General features: G+C 43.9%; 1 protein-coding gene across 1 annotated transcript; it reads left to right on the forward strand.

Annotated features, from left to right (window-relative positions):
* Window positions 1-77: 77 nt before the first annotated feature.
* Window positions 78-24,967, forward strand: DCLK3 (doublecortin like kinase 3). Its single transcript, XM_003894693.4, has 5 exons — window positions 78-139; window positions 850-2,726; window positions 18,144-18,276; window positions 21,692-21,859; window positions 24,375-24,967. Exons 2-5 carry the CDS (start codon window positions 1,275-1,277, stop codon window positions 24,566-24,568), a joined length of 1,947 nt encoding a protein of 648 aa, XP_003894742.1. The 5' UTR covers window positions 78-139; window positions 850-1,274; the 3' UTR covers window positions 24,569-24,967.
* The last annotated feature ends 429 nt before the right edge of the window (window positions 24,968-25,396 follow it).

Below are 25,396 nucleotides of genomic sequence, written 5' to 3' on the forward strand. Positions count from 1 at the left end.
AGTTCTGGAATGTTCCTGCCTCTTGTTGGTATTTCATGGGCAGCAAACCTGGCCTTTCAAAGTTCTAGAATGTTCCTCTTGTTGGTGTTTCATGGGCAGCACAACTGGCCCTTTTTATCTCAGTTGTAGATCCTTGAAGGTCAGTTCACTTTGGGGTAGCTGGAGTTGTGTTTACAGAGTCAGCCCTCACGTTGAGAGGGCGCCTGTATTAGCCCCTTTTCATGCTGCTGATAAAGACATACCTGAGACTGGGCAATTTACAGAGAAAGGTTTTCTTGGACTCACAGTTAGTTCCACATGGCTGGGGAAGCCTCACAATCATGGCGGAAGGCAAGGAAGGGCAAGTCCCACCTTACATGGATGGCAGCAGGCAAAGAGAGAATGAGGAAGACGCAAAAGCAGAAGCCCCTGATGTAACCATCAGATCTCGTGAGACTTACTCACTACCATGAGAACAGTATGGGGGAAACTGCCCCCATGATTCAATTGTCTCCCACCGGGTCTCTCCCACAATATATGGGAATTATGGGAGTACAATTCAAGATGAGATTTGGGTGGGGACATAGAGCCAAACTGTATCAGCTCCCGAGGTGTGGCCCATCCTAGGGGCCTCTATGAGGCCTACAGGAATCACTGCAGGCCCGACGCTGACTCTGTTCTGCACTGTTGGTGTAGAGGAGACTGGGAATTAGACCTAAGAATAAAGGCTCCGTCATTTCTAAGACTCTCGGGAACCATACTTATAAACTGTAATACTAGAATCAGTCATCTTTAGTAAAGTTTCGGTGAAGGCTGAGGGCTCTCTGAACCCATCTTAACTAACACTCTGTTGTCCTTTTCCTGTTGCAGGACAGCAAGGCCTATGTGACCATTCTCTAAAATATTTAAGCTCGAGAATCACAGAGCGGAAGCTGCAAGGCTCCTGGCTGCCTGCCAGCCGAGGGAATCTGGAGAAACCATTCCTGGGGCCGCGTGGCCCCGTCGTGCCCTTGTTCTGCCCTCGGAATGGCCTTCACTCGGCACATCCTGAGAACAGCCCGCTGAAGCCCAGGGTCGTGACCGTGGTGAAGCTGGGTGGGCAGCGCCCCCGAAAGATCACCCTGCTCCTCAACAGGCGATCAGTGCAGACATTCGAGCAGCTCTTAGCTGACATCTCAGAAGCCTTGGGCTCTCCCAGATGGAAGAATGACCGTGTGAGGAAACTGTTTAACCTCAAGGGCAGGGAAATCAGGAGCGTCTCTGATTTCTTCAGGGAAGGGGATGCTTTCATAGCTATGGGCAAAGAACCACTGACACTGAAGAGCATTCAGGTGGCTGTAGAAGAATTGTACCCCAACAAAGCCCGGGCCCTGACACTGGCCCAGCACAGCCGTATCCCTTCTCCAAGGCTGAGGAGCAGGCTGTTTAGCAAGGCTCTGAAAGGAGACCACCGCTGTGGGGAGACCGAGACCCCCAAAAGCTGCAGTGAGGTTGCAGGATGCAAGGCAGCCATGAGGCACCAGGGGAAGATCCCCGAAGAGCTTTCATTAGATGACAGAGCAAGGACCCAGAAGAAGTGGGGGAGGGGGAAACGGGAGCCGGAACCCAGTAGCAAGCTGCCCAGGGAAGCCACTCTAGAAGAGAGGCACGCAAGGGGAGAGAAGCACCTCGGGGTGGAGATTGAAAAGACCTCGGGTGAAATTATCAGATGTGAGAAGTGCAAGAGAGAGAGGGAGCTTCAGCAGAGCCTGGAGCGCGAGAGGCTTTCTCTGGGGACCAGTGAGCTGGATATGGGGAAGGGCCCAATGTATGAGGTGGAGAAGCTGGTGAGGACCAGAAGCTGCAGGAGGTCTCCCGAGGCAAATCCTGCAGGTGGGGAGGAAGGGTGGAAGGGTGACAGCCACAGGAGCAGCACCAGGAATCCCACTCAAGAGCTGAGGAGACCCAGCAAGAGCACGGACAAGAAAGAGGACAGAGGCCCAGAGGATCAAGAAAGCCATGCTCAGGGAGCAGCCAAGGCCAAGAAGGAACTTGCGGAAGTTCTTCCTGTCACAGAGGAAGGGCTGAGGGAGGTAAAGAAAGACACCAGGCCCATGAGCAGGAGCAAGCATGGTGGCTGGCTCCTGAGAGAGCACCAGGCGGGCTTTGAGAAGCTCCCTAGGACCCGAGGAGAAGAGAAGGAGGCAGAGAAGGAGAAAAAGCCATGTATGTCTGGAGGCAGAAAGACGACTCTCAGAGATGACCAACCTGCAAAGCTAGAAAAGGAGCCCAAGACGAGGCCAGAAGAGAACAAGCCGGAGCGGCCCAGCGGTCGGAAGCCGCGACCCATGGGCATCATTGCTGCCAATGTGGAGAAGCATTATGAGACTGGCCGCGTCATTGGGGACGGGAACTTTGCTGTCGTGAAGGAGTGCAGGCACCGCGAGACCAGGCAGGCCTATGCGATGAAGATCATTGACAAGTCCAGACTCAAGGGCAAGGAGGACATGGTGGACAGTGAGATCTTGATCATCCAGAGCCTCTCTCACCCCAACATCGTGAAATTGCATGAAGTCTACGAAACAGACATGGAAATCTACCTGATCCTGGAGTACGTGCAGGGAGGAGACCTTTTTGACGCCATCATAGAGAGTGTGAAGTTCCCGGAGCCCGATGCGGCCCTCATGATCATGGACTTATGCAAGGCCCTCGTCCACATGCACGACAAGAGCATTGTCCACCGGGACCTCAAGCCGGAAAACCTTTTGGTAAGCCTTGACTTTGGATGATATGGGAGAGGGTGTTTTTAGAATATGGGATAAAATTGGTATCAATTGCTTTATACTCTGTCACCTTTACACACTAGAACTTTACTTTTATGTTATTACAACATACTGTTCCAGTATTTAAAGCTATGGTTATAGGTCATAAGTTGCTGAGATAAATTAGTTTTGATTAACTTATGGAAAAAGAAACCTTCCAATTTAAATAAAATGGAAAATGTCTCCTCATCTCTGGGAGAAAAATGTTTGTCTTGATAACGACCACGTGAACTTAATTTCTTGGTACTTATGTACTGGGATGCCTACTGGTGGCAGCTTCCACTTGAGGCTTTGTGTGCATCATCCACCCTCCCACTGAGATGCCACTTTTGTCTTTTTGAAGATAATTGCTTTGCTGAGCAGCTCAAAAGGTGCAGTGCTGTAAGGGTCTGTGTAAGGAGTGCTGATGAGGCTGGCTCTGGAGTCAGATAACTTGGGTTTGAATCCTGGCTTTCTTAGTTGCTTGCTCTAAGATAAGCCCTTTATCTTGCTGGACCTTAGTTTCATCATTTTGTAAAAGAGAAACGGTAATAGTGCCTATTTTGGAAGATTGCCTGCAGTTTGAGTATGGGAAAAAGAAAAACAGCCCCTGACAGCTGGGAGCTGGCCTGACACTCTTATCTCAGCTATGCCATTCTCCTGTTGAGCGTAAGCAATTTCACAGATCACAACATCAGATAAGGCCACTCTGTGACCATAATGGATCAAGACAAAAGCAAAACCCCTTTATGCTGATGTCCAAAAGCAGATAAAAATAAGAATATTGTCCAAACCACAAATAAGGTCACATGTCCCCTTTGTGGCTGCTGTGAGTGACTGAGTGCATTGCTTCATCCTTCCTACCTTCATGTAAGAATTATTAAGATACCTGATTATAGAATTACCCCCACGTGCTGACACTATCCAGCCCAGAGCAAAACCCCGCTTTCACGAATCCTCCCCCAAATCATCTAACACAGCCCACATATTGTCATGAGTCCTTTAAACACTCTCTTACTTTGATTCCCAAATCCCAATCGTGTGTGTTCTCGCTTATTGCAATGAGTCGGTATATTAATGTGTTTGAGTACAAGTGTGTGCCAGGAGGTCTTTGTCATGATGACACTGTCACCCTCTGGCATGTTCACCCCCTTTCTTCTTTATAGCCCTGATCACCACTTGATAGAGTCTATGTATACCTTTCTGTCTCCCTCCTCTTATTGGAGAGAAAGTTCTAAGACACAATGGACTTTGTTTCATTCAGATTGTGCTCTCAAACCCAGAACAGTTCTGTCACTTGGTCGACATTTAATACGTATTAGTTGTACGAATGCCTAAAGGCCATACCATGCTGCCTGGGAAGCAGCAAGAACTCCATCAGTGGCAGAGACTATCACTCTTATGACATTAAAAACAACCCTGATATCAAGGTGAATCTCATGAGTAAGCATTCAAAGTCACATCACTGCGGATAAAGCAATAGTGAATGGACACAGTGATTTTGATGGGCCATATTTTGGCGAGGAGCTGGGAAGGTCCCCTGGGGGGAAGGGATTTATGCTATTTTCTTTAGTTTCCATGGCTGTAGACTCAGCCTGGAGACACCATCCCAGTGCATTCGCCTGTCTGTAAACTGCTCTCACAAGCAGGTGAAACGCTGAGTGAGTCAAACTAATTATCTGGTGAAATTAGGTCTACGTTGACCACTAAGTCGAGCAACCTTGTTTTTGTGTTTTTGTAACTCATAGAATTACAGAAGCAATTTGACTGGTTGGATGAGTGGTCTGAATTACTCTCTTTGAACAATTTCATTTTTTGCATTAGCTGGATGTCCTTGTCCTTTCTTTACTCGCTTTTTGATTGTACCTGTCTTTTGGGTCTGAGCCCCGATATCTTCTATGTGCAATGTACTGTATGCTCTTTATTATGGACACTTTGGAATTGCAACAGAGCAGTGTTCTTTAACAACTCTCTGCTTCTTTCACTGAATAGCCTAAGCAGGAGAGATCCCTTTCGAGGCCTAAGGAGGTCCCCTGAGCTGAACATTTCAGACATGTGCCTACTATAGCATTGTAACAGTTAAACAAGTTCTCAGCTATGTGGAATGAGATCACTGTCTTTTGGAGAGAGTTAGCTTAGTTTGCATTTTCTAACAAGATCCTGGCACCAGTCAGTTGAGTCGACCCATCTCTTGGGCAATAGAAGCTCTCATTTATGTGGAGGGGTTTATCAGCTCTTTTTGAGATGGAGAAAGTCAGCACTGTTATAGATCACATGGAGGGTGGTTGGAGGAAGTAGGAAAACAGCAAGGAATATGTTTAATATGGACAAGCTACTTGCCTCTGGGTAGTTCTTCATGGTTTAAATGCCAGTACGTGCATGTTTTAGTGCTCGGGGGCAGGCAATGGAATTGTGTATGTTTTAGTGCTCGGGGGCAGGCAATGGAATTGTGTGTGTGTGTGTGTGTGTGTGTGTGTGTGTGTGTGTGAGAGAGAGAGAGAGAGAGAGAGAGAGAAGGCAGACTACAAAGTGGTGTAATTTTTTTCATTCTAAATGCATGAGTTTTTGTTTATCGGAATTGATCCCAATTGATATGTAGACCCTTTCTTTTTTCTGATTTTGAAGAAAGCCTATATACATATATTTCAAATAAAAAATCTTTTTTGTGGTGTTATGGCTTCTTCAGAAACTGTAGAAAGCTACATATTTGAGCCATCTTATGTGGAATAGGTTAATATATTTGTTTTCCTGTGGATAATTTGTCAGCTTGCATTTATCAAAATGGACAGGTTTGGCACATTTATAAAACATGTTTATCCTTTTTCTGGGTGAGTAAAGTTTAACATATTGTTATGTCAGAAGTCTAAATGCTATCTGATGTCAGCGCTTTTTGGTTTTTGAGAAAGAGATAGAGATAATGTTGGATTGACAGTTGACTCATCTGGGTTTAGCAAGGTGTCATCTCTAAAGCTGCTGATATAATTACATTGCAAATTTGTTTGGCCTTCTAAGATTTAAAATACTAATAAATATCACATTGGTGACTACTGTCCATAAGTTGGTGTTCTTCAATTGCCTTTAATTTAGTGTTTTGCACTTGTGTTGAGCTTTATATTGTCAAACTAATTGTTTCTGCCTTTAATGGATGGCTGCTGTGTCTGCTAAGACCTGTCTTTGTTAAGCTTTGGGAAGTGATTACGTCAGAACTAACTTTTGATTACACGGCTGATTGCAAGTGTTGCTGCTTTTAGAAACTATCTATATGTGCTAAAAGCTCCTCATGAATATAGCAAGCTTATCATGTTTTAATCAACAGAAATATTTATATCTGATAATTGGGCCCTAGAGTAAAACTTTAGGCCTACATTACTGAGTTTATCTATTTCTACTGATCACATTTCCTGATAAGATGATGGTGCTCTTCTTCCCTTAGGGTTATTTAGACTCCTGAGATCTTACAAAAGAAGTTTTAATTATAAGAATTTCCAGCTTGCAGAAATACCAGTGTTAATTGCTGCTTCTGCCAGTGTGTGCTCCTAGGAGGAGTTGGAATATGCTGGGTGGTGTTGGCTGGGCTCTGTGGAAGGAAGTGGGGAAGCAAACAGGAGCTGGAATAGTGATGATGATTAGACCAGCTCACACACACGGTGGAAGGGCACAGGCCAGGTTATTTATAGCTGATGGCTGAGAGATTGTATTCAGCAAAGAAAGCTGGGTGAGCGGGATGGGGAAAGAGACTGAGGAGGTGTCAGACATGAGCATTGAGCATGGTCATTTGAGCAAATTTCTTCCAGATTAAGGGGAAGAGAAGGATGTGTTCCTGCCTGGAAATAGAGTGGAAGGGAATGAGTAGGGTGGGCATGCTGCTACACCTCCACTAGCATATAGGGTGCTCATGTCTCTAATTCTGCTACTGCCCCCAGACTAGCTGGTATAGCCCTTCTTCTGGGAGCAGAGATCCCCGAAATCCAGGAGAGATGGTGGTGGGGATAGTGGGAACAGGTCTCAGCTTGGTCAAGGACAAAGGTTGTACCCTCTTTCTGGTCTCCTGCTGGTTCTAGGAAGAAACAGGCTTGTCTATATATTTACTGGTGAATATGACTAGGACAGGGCAGTGACTGGTGTCCCTAAAGGTGGCAGGGAAAATCTAGAAGGATAAAAAGTAGCCAACCCCACTTCCCGCTCATTCTCCCTTTACAATGAACCTGTTCAATCATTTTCTTGGTCTGAATTCTGTAAGTTCTTTTTCCCTTCTACTCTGATATATAAGAAGGACTCACTGATTATTGCTGTGGTAGTCACTGGTTCTGCAATGCATAATTCTCCTTGATCAGCAAGATTTCTCTTCTACCAGCTTCAGTTTCAATCTCCTTTCCCTTAGCTTCTCATTAATAGTCCAAGTATTCATGAATGCATTTATACCCCAATCACATTTAAAAAAAACTAGCAACAACTGTGAAGTATACTTAAGCTCTACTTAATAAAATAAAGAGATATTAATTTCAGTAATAACATGAAATTGCCAAAGAAAAAGTACAGTGACACAAGTCTTTAGGTCATTGGCCCATTTTGATTGGTCATTGAGAATACTGTTACATAAAAGATTGAACTCTAGAGAACTGCGGGGTATATTCTTGTCAGAAATCATTGCAGTTATGACTGTAGGTTTACATTGGTAAGACAGACTCTCAGTATCCATTTCAGCAATTTCCAGGACAATAATAGTATTTGTACACTCAGTGAACTTATGTATTTCCAGGGTTTGGCCACATAGGCAGAGGTTACAGGAAATTTCTCATAGTCTTCAAAATTCTAGGTACTGGGTCATCTTGAGGATTGAGGTTTTCTTTCCTCTGTAAGTTCCTTTTGAAACATCCACCTCAAAGGATAGGTGTCTAATAAGTTACTGTCTGCAGTAAGTTATCAACAACAAAGACAATTTTAAAGTATGATTCCTATTTATCAACTGGGTGGATATCTTCTAAAACTGTGACCTCATTTCATCAAGGAGGCCTGAAGATCTGGTCATTTGGTAAAGGAAAATAACAGCACCTTCCTTTAGTCCACTTAATCCGTGTGTTCATGTATGTTATCACCTCTCTAAAAGAGTATATTCTTGTGAGTCATTTGAGGATCTAAGATTAAGTTTCTTAAACCTCTTTAAGGGCATTTGGAAAATGGTCTTAAGCTGAGGAAACAACTCAGTAAATCTCTTCAAGTTTCTGAGATCTAAGGTCTAGTTGTCTAATTGCAACGGAAACCCTCAGGTTCTGGTTCATCTTCTTGTGGAAGTCGCACATGTTAGGGGTTATGTGAGGGGAGGGAGAAAAGAAGGAGTGAGGAGTCCGCTGCCATGGTCCCAGCAAGAGATGATGGTGGCTTGGTCTTGGGGACTGCAGTACAGATGGGGAGAAGTGGTCATCCTAAGGGTAAAGACAAGACTTGTGAGTGGATTGAATGTGGTGGATGAGGAAAGAGAAGACTCAAGGGTGACAGATGTTTCTGACCTGAAGCTGGATCAGTCGCAGCCCCATTTTTCTAATGGAGGAGGGTGGTTTCTGTGTAGTTATGAGGATGAGAGTCTGACTGAGTTAGGATAGAATGGAAGGTGGAATACTGTAGACAGTGTGTAGAGACGCCTCTTTCAAGGGTGTGTGCGCGTGTGTGTGTGTGTGTGTGCATGCACTCACGAAGGAGATCATAGATATGGGACAGTTGCTAAAGAGGGATGCAGAGAAAATAAGGGTTGTGTTTTTTTGAAGTTGAGAGATATGACAGCATCTTTATGTGATGATGGAGCCATTCTCTGAGTTGGGGAACTGTGGGAGAGAAGCAAGGTCGAGGGTTTCCAGCATGTTGAATTTGAGATGATCATCCGATTGGATGACTAGGTGGTGAAGTAAAGTGTGCTGTGAAATATGAGGCTATCAAGTTCAGGAAACACCTACAGTCCAAAGTCCTTCATCAGCTGGGCTGGCCACCTCTGACCAGACACTGGGTTAAAAAGACAGTGCATCACAGTGACTTCTATGCTCAGAGCTGCCATTAGCTTCCCTTCGCATTCACATTCAGAATACAAACCAAGGTCATTTCCATGGCCTGGAAGGTCTTATATGATGTGGACTCCGTCTTCCTCTCAAAGCCACTCTCCAGCCACCCAGCTCCTCACTCGCCCTGCTCCTGCCCCTGCTTGCTACATCAAATCATGCATGTCCATCAGCCTTCGCATTTACTGTTTCTTCTGCCTGAAAACTTGCTCCTCACATCTTAATATGGCTCACCCCTGCCTTCGTTCAGATGTTACTTCCTCAGTGAGTCCTTCCTTAACCACTTTATTAAAAAAAAAAAAAAAACTCTGCCACTGTCTGTGCCAGCATTGCCAGTAGAATTTTCTGTGATGATGGAGATACAGATTTCCTGTATCTCCACAGCCCAATGTGGTGGCCTGTAGCCACATGGGCAGTTCCTCCCGTCTAAGGAACTGCATTTTAAGTTTCATGTAAAAATCAATAGCCATGTGTACTTAGTGGATACTGTACTAGACAACGCAGCCCTTATCCCACTTTTACTTTTTCAAAACGCTTATCACTGCCTGGCATTACATATTTATTTGAATATTGTTCATTAATAGAAAGGAGGCTTCATAAGAAAAATAACTTTATCTGCTTCATTCACTACTTTATTCTTAATATTGCAAACACTGCCTAGCAGATGGTAGGTGTGTAAATATTTGTTGAATGAACATGGGATTTTAATTAAGTAGAAATAAGCGGATGCAATAAACAGACACCAAAAGCATTTTGTGAGCATGCCATATGACAAGTCCCAGGGAAGACTTTTTCCTCACTGATTTTTTTTTTCAGTCATACTTTTGTATTATGGTATGTTTATGTGTTTGTGTATATATCTGTATATAGATATATACACATATATACACATATATATGTAGACAGTGTGTATAGACACCTCTTTCAAGGGTGTGTGTGTGTGTGCGCACGCACGAAGGGGATCATAGATATGGAACAGTAGCTAGAGAGGGATGTAGAGAAAATAAGGGTTGTATTTTTTTGTGTGTAGATATATACACAAGGGTGTTATTTTTGTGTGTGTATGTGTATATATGTATATATATACACACACACACATAAAAGTGTTATTTATGGTGTATGTATATATATTTTGAGACAGTCTCACTCTGTCACCCAGGCTGGAGTGCAGGGGTGTGATCTCAACTCACTGCAACCTCCGCCTTCCAGACTCCTCCCACCTTAGCCTCCCAAGTAGCTGGGACCACAGGTATGAGCCACCACACCTGGCTAATATTTTGGTATTTTTTGTAGAGATGAGGTTTCGCCATGTTGCCTAGGCTCACTTCAAACTCCTGGACTCAAGTGATCCACCTGCCTTGGCCTTCCAAAGTGCTGGAATTACAGGACTGAGCCACTGCACCCAGCCTGTATTATGGTATATTTTGCTGTCGTTGAAATATAAACGGATTTTAGGTATTGGCATTTTAATGTGAATTGGTTTCTAAGATCATTTCATTCTTCACAGCCAGTTGAAAATGGACCTTGGAGGGAAAAAGTACGAGAAACCATGATGGATCAAGTAAGAAGGTGGCAAAGATAAATTAACTTTATCCATGTCTTAATCCTTAAGGGAGCCACTTGTTGTTTGGGCTGGACTCTGCTGCCATCTTCTGTTCAGAGATGAGAATTGCAAGATCACATTTAAATTGAGGTACCGTTGAAGGAGAGGGCAAATTGTTGAGAAAAATAAAGATTCTTCTTGAAGCTTTGAGATATCCAGATGTTATCTGAATGCCTATGTAAATAATGTAGATCACTTGGATTCCAAGCATGACACTTTGATGTGGCTGGAGAAGGGTGAGAGATGCAGGCAGATAACAGTCATTACAGTGTCATGTAAAGTAATCTCTTACACACTTTCAGTTAGAGAACAACTGAAAATGAGCCCCCAGCAGGAACATGGCCTAGAGCAGCAAGTTTAGGTAGGCTGCAAAATAGATACAGGGAGATGTAGGGTGAGGGCAAAGTGAGATGTGTTCAAAGGGGGCTTTTGTGCGCCCCCACCACACAACCCAGGAAAGCCCTGAAAGGTTTTCTCAGGCAGGGACATTGAAGTGCGTCATTTGATGGGGTCTTTGGCTGTCTTGATGACCACCTGAGTGCCTGGTCAACCGAGAGTCCTGAGGTCCTCTGCTCTGATCAAATCACACCTGCTGTGTGGCATTTGGTGCTGGACATTCTTGGTTAAGAAAGGCATCAATGACATGGGGGCCATCCAGAACTTTACCGTGTACACAGATCTCTCTGAGGTTGTGAGGAAATGCAGATTCTGGTTCAGGGGCTCTGGGGCAGCTGAGAGCTGTAACAAGCTCACAGGAGATGCTGATGGTGCTGGTCCAGGGTCCAGGGGCTGCACTGGGAAAAGGGATGAGTGAGCGAGGGTGACCAGGACACCAGGTCCTGTAAAGATTCACAATCCTTGGTTGTTGTATTAGCCAGAGTTCTCTAGAGAGACAGAACCAATAGGATTTGTGTTTATAGGGATGTATGAGAGGGGATTTATTAGGGGACTTGGCTCACATGATTATGGAGACTGAGAAGTCCCATGACTGGCTGTCCACAAGCTGGAGACCCTGGGATACCAGTAGCATGGCTCAGTCTAAGTCTGAAGGCCTGAGAACCCAGGGGTTACTGGTATAAGTCTTGGAGCCCAAAGGCTAGAAAGCCTACAGTTCTGATGTCCCAGGAGGAGGGGGAGAAGGGGGTACAGAGAGAGAGAGAGACAGAGACACCAATTGCCTTTTCCCTACTTTTGTTCTATCCAAGCCCCAGCTGGCTGGATGCTGCTCTCATCCATATTGAGGGCAGATCTTCTGCACTTGGTCCACCTGGACTCACATGCCAATCTCCTCTGGAAATACCTAACAGACACTGCCCCGACCCCGACCCCCAATCAATGATGCTTTACCAGTACTAGGTATTCCTTAATCCAGTCAAGTTGTCATCTAAAATTAATCATCACAGAGGCTAGCTTGGAGAAGCCAGAGGCGAGCTGGGGATCACGGTATTTGCTTCTCATCTTTGGAGGGATGTGTTCTTATTCAGCATCACCGGAGAGCGCAGATTTAGAAAACAGGAATGGGAAAGGAATTCTGAATCAACATAGGGGTGAATCTCCTCACAAGCTAAGTGTGCCATAAATGGGATGAACTACAGCATGGAGTTGTGGAGTCTTTTCCATTTTGAGATTTCATTCAGACATGAACGATAGTCTGGTGGGAGGATGTTTGAGACACGTTTTTTGCTTGGGTGGAGGTTTGGGTTTGATGGTATCAGATGTCCCACAGATTCTGGGAAGAATTATTCTAGGACAACATCACTCATTTAATTTCAAGGTTTAAGATAGGAACTGTTCTGAAGCGAAATATGTGAGGTGCTTGTTGCAAAAATAAGCCAAAAAACTTGCAGACAGTGTGCGACCTTAAAAGTAATTAAGCTGCTTAGGTAGAGGAAATAAATGACAACACTGAAGAATATTAAATAACTCTTGACAGTAGAAGCTGGAGACAGAAGAACTAAAGACATCGGGCCACCTGGGGCCACTTTCTGGAAGGGACAAGTGGCGCCACTGATCTTAACCGCCCCCCCAGTTCTGCTTATGCAATTGTTGATACTCAGGGGATGATCCTGAGATTGAAAGAGAAAAGCTATAGCGGGAAGAAACCAGAAGAGGCGTAATATATCTCACATAGATCCATATCATACTCTAAAAACAGATTTGGCATTTTGAAAATATATCATTCAGTCTCTGGATAGTTAACATAATAACTTTTCAAAGTAAAATGTGAGTTTCCAAAACGTTTAATCTGCTACAAGCTCAGTGGAGCCAGGTTTTGGAATTGGGGGCTTCCACGAGGAAGGTAATGTTTCATTTATTTCACAATAGGAACACACTTGTTACTCTGGTGTACTAAGTCAGCCGGAAGCTTTATTTAATTAATTTATTTTTAAAACTAATTTGTTTATTTTTAAGACAGAGCTTCATCCTTTCACCCAGGCTAGAGTGCAGTGGCTCGACCTCAGCTCACTGCAACCTCCATCTCCGGGGTTCAAGTGATTCTTCTGAGTCAGCCTCCATAGTAGCTGGGATTACAGGTGCCCACCACCATGCCCAGCTAATTTCTTTTTGTATTTTTGGTAGAGATGGGGTTTCACCACGTTGGCCAGGCTGGTCTCAAACTCCTGACCTCAAGTGATCCACCTGCCTAAGCCTCCCAAAGTACTGGGATTACATGAGCCACCATGCCCGGCCAGTCAGCCAAATGCTTTTAATGCTGCTAATTTATAAATATTTGTGAAAGACATATTTTTCCAGCAGTCACCCAGCAACTATGATTAATGCATATGATCCATCTGGTCATTCTAGGTATCACATTATTTTGTTTTCCTTCCCTTCCAAACAAGGTTTTCTTAAATTATTCTGGTAATTACCCTGTTGTCTCCTTTTGGGCTATGTCAGTTTCTATATGCAGACCAAGCAGAATTTCATTTTAGTTCTAAATTTATGACTTTCCATTTGGTGAGGTTAATTATGGAGACATTGATTAGATTGTCTGGTGGTGACTCGGGCTCAGTAATTAAGACACATGCTGCTTATGGAGATGTAAGCTCACTGACAGAAACCAAAGCAAGTGTGGAGAATTTATTCTGGTCTGGAGAGACAGGGGAAAGGCGGCTCCACCCTGCCATTCTAGGTGTTGCCCATGGCTGTGATGGGTCCCAGGGAGAGGCAGAGTTCCCCTACTGCCCACCTGTCCAGGCACTGGTAGGAGCCTTTGCCCCAGTTCCAGGAGAGATGTGAGGGCGTATGCCTGCAGACAAGTTGATAGTGTCTCCTATAGCTGTGGTGGCACTAATGAGTCTCTTGCTTGGATAAGATTGCCCAAATTCTAGTAAGTTTTCACACAGTGGTCTAACTAACTGCTTAGTTCACCTTCGTCTGAGCAATCAGCTTCTACCACGAGAAACAGGGCAGTTACCCTTGGACCTTATGTGTGCAGGTACCAGATAGTCTGGAAGGATGCTGGAGTATTGAATTGTGTCTGATTGTTTAACCTTCCCTCAAACTGGAAAACTTCTTTCAGGCAGGGGCACGGATGCATCTTTTACTTGCTGCGAGATATGCTGGGTTTGCGCCCTCATGTTTAGTTTTTTTCCTGTGAAATTTAGTTTTATTTTCCAGCATAGTGACCTGAATACTTGCCACACTTACCTCTTGAGATTAGTTTCTTTTAGGTTAAGGTCCAGCTTTTCCTAACAGTCATAATCTTATATCAAATCACTTGTTGGGGAAGGAGGACAGAACATACTAACTTGGCAATGGGAATTGGCTTACCAGAGATGAGAAAGTCAGTCACCTGGACTTGTTTGAAGGAATGAGACAGGTGGGATAAGTTTTGAAGGGGAAAAAGGAGGGAGCATTTCAGATTCTGTATTCATTCGGAGTGAAGGTGAGTGTGCCTTTTCTCTATTTTAAAAATTGACCAATTCTACCCTTTTCTAAAACCTGGTGGAAGTCAAACTGGGCCTTTTGGTCACTCTAGAGCTAATACTTTGCTAGGCAGATTGCAGACATTGAATGAAACTCATGACATAAGCCCATTTGCTGGAAACTGTCACTCCCATTCTTCCCTCTTTTATTTTGAGACAGGGTCTTGCTCTGTTGCTGAGGCTGGAGTGCAGTGGTATAATCATGGCACACTGCAGCCTCAACTTCCCAGGCTCAAGTGATCCTCCTATCTCAGCCTTCCACGTAGCTGGGACCACATGCATACATCACCACGCCTGGCTAATACTTTTACTATTTGTAGAGATGGGGTCTCCTCGTGTTGCCCAAGCTGGTCTTGAACTCCTGGACTCAAGTGATCCTTCCACCTTGGCCTCCCAAAGAGCTGGGATTACAAGTGTGAGCCACTGCACCTACCCCACCCCCATTTTTTTTTAAACAAATGAGAAAACAGAGACTCAGATGAGTAAAGAAATTTGTCCAAGGCCATTCAGCTGCAAGTCTTGGAGTTGGAATTGCTCAAAGACTCCTGGCCTGTTTGATTCTTAATCCCTCACCTCGCCCAATGAGGGCCTGTATTTAACATCTCTCTCCTGCTTATTGGTCTACTTCTTCATTTTTTGTAATTTTTAATTTTTGTGGGTATTAGTCTGTTTTTATGCTGCTAATAAAGAGATACCTGAGACTGGGAAGAAAAAGAGGTTTAATGGACTTATGGTTCCACATGGCTGGGGAAGCCTTCCCACAATCATGGTGGAAGGCAAGGAGGAGCAAGTCACATCTTACATGGATGGCAGCAGGCAAATAGAAAGCTTGTGCAGGGAAACTTCCATTTTTAAAACTGTCAGATCTCATAAGACTGATTCACTATCATGAGAACAGTACAGGAAAGACCTGCCCCCATGATTCAATTACCTCCTACTGGGTTCCTCCCACAACATGTGGGAATCGTGGGAGTTATAATTTAAGATGAGATTTGGGTGGGGACACAGTCAAACCATATTCCACTGTGGCCCCTCCCAAATCTCATGTCCTCACATTTCAGAACCAATCATGTCTCAACTGTTCCCCAAAGTCTTAACTCATTTCAGCATTAACTTAAGAGTGCACAGTCCAAAGTCTCATCCAAGACAAGTAAAGTCCCTTCCTCCTATGAGCCTGTAGAATCAAAAGCAACTTAGTTACTTCCTAGATACAGTTGGGGTACAGGTATTGAGTAAATACAGCCATTTCAACTGGGAGAAATTTGCCAAAACAAAGGTGCTACAGGCCCCATGCAAGTCTGAAATCTAGCAGGGCAGTCAAATCATAAAGCTCCAAAATGATCTCTTTTGACTCTGGGTCTCACATCCAGGTCATGCTAATTAATGCAAGAGGTGGATTCCCATGGTCTTGGGCAGCTCCACTTCTGTGGTTTTGCAGAGTACAGCCTCTCTCCTGGCTTCTTTCACAGGCTGGCATTGAGAGTCTGTGGCTTTTCCGGGCGCATGGTACAAGCTGTCATTGGTCTACCATTCTGAGATCTGGAGACAGTGGCCCTCTTCTCAAGATTCCATTAGGTAGTGCCCCAGTAAGGACTCTGTTTGGGGGATCCGACCCCACATTTCCCTTCTGCACTGCCCTAGCAGAGGGTTTCCATGAGAGCCCCACCCCTGCAGCAAACTTTTGCCTGGACCTCCAGGCATTTCCATACATCCTCTGAAATCCAGGCAGAGGTTCCCAAACCCCAATTCTTGACTTCCGTGCACTGGCAGGCTCACCAACACATGGAAGTGACCAAGACTTGCATCCTCTGAAGCCACAACCTGAGCTTTATGTTCGCCCCTTTCAGCCATGGCTGGAGTGGCTGGGATGCAGGGCACCGAGTCCCTAGGCTGCTCACAGCATGGGGATCCTGGGGCCAGCCCACAAAACCACTTTTTACTTGTAGGTCTCTGGGCCTGTGATAGGATGGGGTGCTATGAAGACCTCTGACATGCCCTGGAGACATTTTCCTCATTGTCTTGGGGATTAACATTCAGGTCCTCATTACTTAGGCAAATTTGTGCAGCCAGCTTTAATTTATCCTCAGAAAATGGGATTTTCTTTTTCTATTGCATTGTCAGGCTGCAAATTTTCCAAACTTTTATGCTCTGTTTCCCTTATAAAACTGAATGACTTTAACAGCACCCAAGTCACCTCTTGAATGCTTTACTGCTTAGAAATTTCCACCAGATATCCTAAATCATCTCTCTCAAGTTCAAAGTTCCATAAATCTCTAGAGCAGGGGCAAAATGCCACCAGTCTCTTTGCTAAAATGTAACAAGAGTCACCTTTGCTCCAGTTCCCAACAGGTTCCTGATTTCCATCTGAGACCACCTCAGTCTGGACTTTATTGTCCATATCACTATCAGCATTTTGGGCAAAGCCATTCAACAAGTCTCTAGGAAGTTACAAACTTTCCCACATTTTTCTATCTTCTGAGCCCTCCAAACTGTTCCAATCTCTGCCTGTTACCCAGTTCCAAAGTCACTTTCATATTTTTGGGTATCTTTTCAGCAGTGCCTCACTCTACTGGTGCCAGTTTACTGTATTAGTCCGTTTTCATGATGCTGATAAAGTTGTACCCGAGACCAGGAAGAAAAAGAGGTTTAATGGACTTATGGTTCCACATGGTAGGGAGGCCTTCCTACAATAATGGTGGAAGGCAAGGAGGAGCAAGTTATGTCTTACATGGATGGCATCAGGCAAAGAGAGAGCTTGTGCAGGCAAACTCCCATTTTTAAAACTGTCAGATCTCGGGAGACCGATTCGCTCTCATGAGAACAGCATGGGAAAGACCCACACCCGTGATTCAGTTACTTCCCACCGGGTTCCCCCAACAACATGTGGGAATTGTGGGAGTTACAATTCAAGATGAGATTTGGGTGGGGACACAGCCAAACCATATCAAGGTACATACTAGGTGCATGTATTTTTGGGGTACATGAGATGTTTTGATACAGGCATGCAATGCATAATCATTACATCATGGAGAATGGGGTATTCATCCTCTCAAGCATTTATCCTTGTGTGATTACTTTTGCACCAACCTAATACAAACAATCCAGTTATACCCTTTTAGTTATTTTAAAATGTACAATTAAATTATCATTGACTATAGTCACCCTGTTTTGCTATCCAATAATAGGTCTTATTCATTCTTTCTAACTATTCTTTTTGTACCAATTAACCATCCCCACCTCCCCCCATCCCTGCCCCATACTTCTTCATTTTCATTCCCAGTCTTTTTCCTTTCTTTTTCACGTCTGCCCAGCCTTTGCATTGCCCAGAGCCATTTTCTAATGCTCATGAAAGCTAGACTGTGCTCAAAGTATCCTTGATCCTTGTTCTAACTCAATGCTGCCTAATAGCCCTTTCTGCAACAGTGGAAGTGTGTCTATCTGTGTTTCCCAATACAGTAGCCCCACAAGCCACAAGTGGCTTTTGAGTACTTGAAATGTGCCTAATGCAGCTGAGAAGCTAAATTTTTAATTTAATTTTAATCAATAAATTTAAGTAGCCACTTTTGACAATATGGTGCTACCATATTGGACGGCATAGTAAATCTAACTCATTGGTTCTCTAATTGAAAATGTGAGCCCTTGTCATTGAGGTCAAGTTAGCTTTGTCAGTGTTGGGCTAAGCTGTAATCCCACATAGGTTTATCGTTTGCTTATCTTGACCTTGCAAGCCTGTTGTTTCATTAGTATCTCTTCTTTGTTCTAATCACAATTTTGGTGGTGGTTTGGGGATTTTGGTTTCTTACAGGTTCAACGAAATGAGGACAAATCTACTACCTTGAAATTGGCTGATTTTGGACTTGCAAAGCATGTGGTGAGACCTATATTTACTGTGTGTGGGACCCCGACTTATGTAGCTCCCGAAATTCTTTCTGAGAAAGGTAAGTGTTACACATAGATCTGTGGGACTCTAGTTCCCTTACTAACAAATGTTTCATTTGTAATATTTACTAGTTTTCAATATGGAATAAATCTCAGAGAATTGATGCTTAGGCTTGGATTTGGACTTCAATGAAAATATTTGAAGTAGGCTTGATCAAAGCATGAGAGCTTTCTCCTCATCAGGGCTGCCCTTGTTACAGTGAATGGATCAGTGTGTGTGTGTGTGTGTGTGTATGTGTGTATGTGTGTGTGTTTGTGTGTGCACGTGTGTGTTTAGTGTGTTTAGGCAGGACAGTGAGATGAAAGATGATGGAGAATTGGATGGGGAACTCAAGCAAGCAAGACCATTTGGGCTACTGACCCAAGGCTGTCTCTAACAGGAGAGAATTGAAGCAGTCCTTATGGTACTCGGTTTAAACATTTCTTCACCAACCTTCCATTTAAAGGAAAAGGGGATCCCATTTTCCTCCATGAACTCTATGAATATTTATTACCTACTTGTATATTATGCAAGGATCCAATGAGTTGTTTTAGTGACATACTTTCTAAAACATTTAAAAAGGAAATAATAGTTATGATATGGCTCTAACTATATGAATGACTATTTGACTACTGTGGCACTTCAGGAGAAATCAATTTACCCACCGTTGTAAGATGGGAAGACCTTCATCGGGTTGCAGGGTTGGTGACAGGGAGGAGGGATGGACGGATAGTTTCCCAGCAGCAGAACCATCAGGACAATTAAGAAGAGGAGATGGCCAGGCACAGTGGCTCACACCTGTAATCCCAGCACTTTGGGAGGCCAAGGCGGGGTGGATCACGTGAGGTCAGGAATTCAAAACCATCTTGGCCAACACAGTGAAACCCCGTCTCTACTAAAACTACAAAAAAATTAGCTGGGTGTTGTGGTGCATGCTTGTAATCCCAGCTACTCAGGAGGCTGAGGCAGGAGAATGGCTTGAACCCGGGAGGTGGAGGTTGCAGTGAGCCAAGATTGCGCCATCGCACTCCAGCCTGGGCAACAAGAGTGAAACTCCGTGTCAGAAAAAACAAACAAACAAACAAACAAAAAAAAAAACACCAAAAGATGAGGAGATGACATGCATGAGGTCAGGTGTTAGAGACACGGAGAAGACTAGCTTCAGTGGACCAGAGAGAAACACAAGTGGTTGGTGTATTAGTCAGGTTTTTGTGTTGCTATAGAAATAACAAAGGCTGGATGATTTATAAAGAAGAGAGGTTTAGTTGGTTCAGGGTTCTGCAGGCTGTACAAGCATGGTGCCAGCCATCTGCTCTGCTTTTGGTAAGGGCTTTAGGAAGCTTACACTCATGGTGGAAAGTGACAGGGAACCGGCATGTTATATGGTGGAACTAGGAGCAAGAGAGAGAGAGAGGGAGGAGATCCCAGACTTCTAAACAACTAGATCCTAAGTGAAGTACCTGAGTGAGAACTCACTTGTCACCAAGGGGATGGTACTAAACCATTCATGAAGGATCCACCCCCATGATCTAATCACTTCCCACAGGCCCCACCTCCAACACTGGGAATCACATTTCAACATGAGATTTGGAGGGAACAAATATCCAAACTATATCAGTTGGGTAGGTTGAGCTTAAATTCTCCACAAATGGGAAGGCTGGGTAGAGGTGTTTAGACTTGGTGTGGCATCGATGAACTGGTTAAGAGAAGAAAAGAAAGCAAATAGGCAACATGAATTCTTGGGAAAATCACATATTGGTGGTAGCACCAGCTAAAACAGGGTGTTGGAAAGGATAGCTCTTTTGGGAGATAGGGGGATGGGGTGAGTTTAGTTTTGAACACACTGACTTTGTAGAGATATCAGGATGGATAGTGGAGTTGTCCATTTGGCAAGGAGGTGAAGCTGTGAGCTGAACATGTGGCTTTGAGACTCCTCAACAGAGAGGTGGTTGATAATGGGCTCCTTGGTAATGCCAGGAATGAGAGTCAAGGACGTATTCTTGAGGAGGCCAACAGCCCAGAGATGAGAGAAGGAAGGAGGGGTCAGTAGAGAAAAGGGTGGGTATCCCAGAGAGGATCTGGAAAGTGCATTGTCACGGAGGCCAAGGGACATTTCTAGATATTGATGAGACCCAGGAAAATCAGTCCCTCTCAACAGTGAACGGTTGAGAACCGAGAAAAGGTCACAAGGGGTCGTTAGTGACTTATTCTCTTAGTGTTTTCCTGCTGATTTGTGTTTTGTCAAACTTACTCTGGGGCTTAATCATGAATATCTAACTTCTAAATTACAACGGTCAAGTGTTTTCTTTTTCTAACTGTAGAAAGTTAGAAAGTGTTTGAAAATGTATATATTGCTGTGATAAGTTTTGGGAGGACAATGTGTAATATGTATTAATAATCTTCATATTGCTTTGTCTATTTCACTGCTGGAAAGTTATTAGGAATATAATCAGATATGTGCACAAATATTTAATAAATGCTCATCAGAAAATTCCTTACAGTTGTAAAAAAATTAGTAAAAACTTAAATTACAACATAGCAATTTATTATGTAAAGGGGATACTAATAGTTGTTAGAAATCATGTTTGTAAAAAATATTTTTTATATTTTTCATAGGAAATTCTTATGTTGGAAATGCCATTATATAATATTAAGTAAATAAAATAGAGTGTAAGTGCAATGTGATCCAAATTTTCTGTAGAAAAGTAAATAAAAGTGTTATTTAGAAAAGAATACATGTCTCCATATGGGTGTGTGCATATGTGTGTGTGTGTGTGTGTTGTGTACCAGTGTGTGCACATGTGGGGGATACAGCTAGTAAACATCAGTCTTTTAAAAATCATTTAAAAAGCCAGTAAGTGATATTTTTTAAGTGAGAGAGAAGGCAATGGATATATAGGAAGCAGAGATTGCTAGTGTAGACTCAGGCTTCTCTAACTATCTCTGCTGAAGGGTGAAGTTTTAAAATTTCCAGTACAGTGTGGACTCACCGTCCTGCTGCATGTGACTAGAACACATCTCATGCCACATGTGACTCACCACATGTGTATGACAACGCCTGAACTGATGTATGTGCTGTTCAACGAGATGTGCCGTTCAATCATGCAACTGAATGTCACGGTCTTGTTAAATTGCTATAAGCGTTTCCAAACACTTGCTTTCAAGTGTTTCTGTGCTCATTTTATTACAGACCAGTAATAAGGCATTGCAAAGTGGCAGTGGTCCATGGACCACACTTTGAGTAACGATGGTGTAGAATCCTTATGTATAGGAGTTAGAAGGGAGCTGTGTTTGGAAGTGGCTCTTGGTTGCTGAGAGCTGGGATCGTCTGTAACTTAGATCTATTTAGAACCACAATACTCCATCATTTATTTCGTCACCTTTGACCCTGCCTGGTCTCAGGTTTGTTTGTGTCTCTGCCTCTGTCTGCACAGGTTATGGACTGGAGGTGGACATGTGGGCTGCCGGTGTGATCCTCTATATCCTGCTGTGTGGCTTTCCGCCATTCCGCAGCCCTGAGAGGGACCAGGACGAGCTCTTTAACATCATCCAGCTGGGCCACTTTGAGTTCCTCCCCCCTTACTGGGACAATATCTCTGATGGTGAGATTTGGGGCTTCCTCACACAGCAGAGGAGGGGATGGATTTTTCAGGTCAGATGTGTAGAGGACCCACCACTGTGCCCGGTGCAGAGTTGGACTGTCACCATGTCATGTCTCATCCTTTACTTCCTCAGTAGCTTCATGTAGGTTTGTGTAGCACTCTGAAAACCTGGAGATTTTAGTGAAAAAATTTAGTACTTTGAGATTTAGTGAAAAAGCCTAACCACCAGTTACAGTCACCAAGTACTTTTCCTTAAGGTAATTCAAGAACCTTAGAACTGAAAAATATCAGAAACATTATAACTCTCCTTTGGAAAGAGAAAGGCCATCTTATATACAGAAGTGTTTGTGAATGGAACAGACTGAAAATGCTTCTTTTACACGTGCATAACCAAGGGTCCTATAGCAGCACACTTGGAGCACAGGGGCTCTGCAATGAAGATCTTAGTTATTTTTTAGTGACCTGGAGCATGCATGGTCCTCCCTGCTTTTGGCCCTCTGTTCCATTTGATTCCAAATGAAATCCTTCCCCTTGTCTCTACGGATTTGTCTGTACTACTCACAGTCCTTGTAAAACTGAGAACTAGATAATTGGGGATTTTGAGTCTTTCGCTTAAAAAGTAGAATAGGAGGCTGGGTGTGGTGGCTCATACCTATAATCCCAGCACTTTGGAAGGCCTAGGTGGGAGGATTGCTTGAGGCCCCGAGTTCGAGACCAGGCTGGGCAACTAGCGAGACCCCTTCTCTACAAAAAAATAAAGCAAATTAACTAGGCATGGTCCCAGCTGCTCTGGAGGCTGAGATAGGAGGATCACTTAAGCCCAGGAGTTTGAGGCTGCAGTGAGCTATGATTGTGCCACCACACTCCAGCCTGGGTGATAGAGATCCTGGTTCAAAATAAAAATAAAAATAAAGTAGAATAAGAATGATAACATTTTGTTTTTCAATTTTCCCTAAACATGCTGTTTAATTTTAGTTCTTGAACTGCCTCCATCCCTAGCCTCTATTTCCTCACTGGGATTGGAAGATGAGGAAAGGGAAAATCTTCATTTTCCCCCCGCTAAATAAGGTAGGGAGAGGGTGGCTTGTCACAGTAGATGAGGATCTTGAGCTGACAAGGCAGTGGCAACTGGGAATTGAGGGACTAAAAATCATTTTAGAAAGTTCTGTGCAGCATTCCTTAGATTTGGGCATGGGTGGCCCTCGTCCTGGGGCCTGTGCTAGTCACATCCTCCTCTACAGAGTGGAGAGTATGGGGCTTAGGGGATGTGCCCCCAGAGCCCAGGTCCCCTCTTCTAGGTCACTTCCTTAAGACCCATGAATTCCCTGTCCAAATGGCCCAAGCCCACATCCAAGGTTTGTGAGACCTCTTTCCAGCCTCTTCCCACTAGGCCATAAAGTGGCCGAGGAGTGGCTGTCTGGAGCGGGTAGACAGACCTTGGACATGTTGGCTGGGGTGTCTGGTTGTCCACACTTGTACACAAGAGTCTGAGGATTCTCAACTTCAATCTGGCCTTCCAGCCTCTGAGTGAGTCATTTGAGGACCCTGAGAGAGTGGTTCTGGCAGTGGTGGGGCTGGGGCTTTTTGTGGGCAGAATTTTCCCAGCTTGAATTGGGTGGTGTAGGAGGAATCTGGGCCTTCTGTGCTCAGGAGGTGGCTGGACATCGGTGTACAGGAGCGGTGATTGGTGGGTGAGCGGCTGGTCTTGAGTAAAAGACAGCCTTCAATAAAGGCAAAGAACAACAACGAAAAAAGTGGATGTTTTCTTCTTGTGCATTCTTGAGTGATTGAAAGAGCAGGCTCCATGAGCCAGGCTGGGAGAGCTGGCAAGCCAGGGAGAAATCTCTTCTGCTTTCTGCCTGCTGCTGGGCCCACCAGTTGGCCCCTCATTTCTCTAAAATTAATCTAGTCATGGTCTTGGGCAGAAAATAAAATTAATTTTGAATTTGCACTATTTACTTTTTAGATTTCTTTACGCGGTTTTCAGTTTTGTCAATGTGAAGACATATGTATTGACTTGGGAAGATTGAACATATTTTATTTAACAATGTGTTAGTTTTGATTTGGAATCTTAAAGTATGTAGATGTATAGCATGTGGTTTCCATTTGTTCCTTTGTCCTCAGTGCCTGGGATGTTAAGAGTGGGCCTGGCCCCGTGATTCTAGATAAATGAATGAACGTCCTCTCGAGCTGTGCTGTCCAACATGGTAGCCCCCTCTCTGCTGCCACACATGGCTATTTAAATGCAAATGTAAATTAACTCAAAGTAAATCATATAAATATTCACTTCCTCAGTTTCACAAGCCAGATTTCAAATGCTCAATAATCACAGGTGGATAGTGCAGATAGAGAATGTTCCTGCCTTCTATTGGACGGTGCTGCTCTAGAATATGAAGGAGCCTTTCAGCCAGCCATGGTGCTGACGTGAATGTTTGTGTTCTTATTTCATGTGTGGGGAAGAAAAATTCAGATCCACTTGCATTCATCACATTTTTCCCTTCTCTCATTCCAACAGCTGCCAAAGATCTGGTGAGCCGGTTGCTGGTGGTAGACCCCAAAAAGCGCTACACAGCTCATCAGGTTCTTCAGCACCCCTGGATTGAAACGGCTGGCAAGACCAATACAGTGAAACGACAGAAGCAGGTGTCCCCGAGCAGTGAGGGTCACTTCCGGAGCCAGCACAAGAGGGTTGCGGAGCAGGTATCGTAGTCACCGCCTCGGGAATCTGTTCAGCCCCCAGTTCTGCTCAAGGACAGAAAAAAGGATGGAAGTTTGAGAGAAAAACAATGAAAGAGGCTTCTTCACATAATTGGCGAATCAGAGGGAGAGACACTCAGTGTATTTTAAAGCATATTAAAAAAATTAAGTAAATGTTAAATGTCAACATATTTTTAGATTTGTATATTTAAAGCCTTTAATACATTTTTGGGGGATAAGCATTGTCATCAGTGAGGAATTTTGGTAATAATGATGTGTTTTGCTTCCTCTTTGTAACCAAGTTTATTCTGTACTACAGGAGTGGTGCTTACCAGGGTCTAAACTCCCCCTGTGAGATTAATAAGGTGCATTGTGGTCTTTCTGTGTTAATAAAATGTGCTCTGAATAACAGAAGTGGGCCTGTATTCCAATTACTTCTTTGTGCTGGTGATGACGGCCAGGGAATGAATGATCTCCAGAGGCTGATATGACTACATATAGATGTGAAGGACACTTGATTAGTTGACAAGACCTGTTTATTTAGGATGTACTACTCTTGGTCTCTAGCATTTCAGTCTTACCAAAAATCAGTTTTGGTGCAGTCTGAGACATGGAAAGAAAAAACCAAACTATTGAATCATTCTTGCTCCTGCAATACCATTATACTGCTTTTCAGCCCAATTATCCCTGAGCCTGAGTCATTTCTATGTGAAGTCAGGCACTCAGGCTGTGACTGTGTTAACATTTTCAGATCACGAGGGAGCCATTTAGTACATTAATATGTCAGAAATGCAGTAAATGGATTACACAGGGACTTGAAGGAGCTCAGAGTTCAAGCAC

The sequence above is a fragment of the Papio anubis genome, chromosome 2, assembly GCF_008728515.1.
Source record: "Papio anubis isolate 15944 chromosome 2, Panubis1.0, whole genome shotgun sequence".
NCBI lineage: Eukaryota > Metazoa > Chordata > Mammalia > Primates > Cercopithecidae > Papio > Papio anubis.

What these genes read in the sequence shown, in the direction of transcription:
- DCLK3 (XM_003894693.4), top strand. Translation starts at nt 1,275, where the DNA reads ATGGGCAAAGAACCACTGACACTGAAGAGCATTCAGGTGGCTGTAGAA. An exon ending in TCAAGCCGGAAAACCTTTTG is followed by an intron (nt 2,727 to 18,143) that starts GTAAGCCTTGAC and finishes GGTTTCTTACAG; the next exon opens with GTTCAACGAAATGAGGACAA. An exon ending in CTGGGACAATATCTCTGATG is followed by an intron (nt 21,860 to 24,374) that starts GTGAGATTTGGG and finishes TCATTCCAACAG; the next exon opens with CTGCCAAAGATCTGGTGAGC.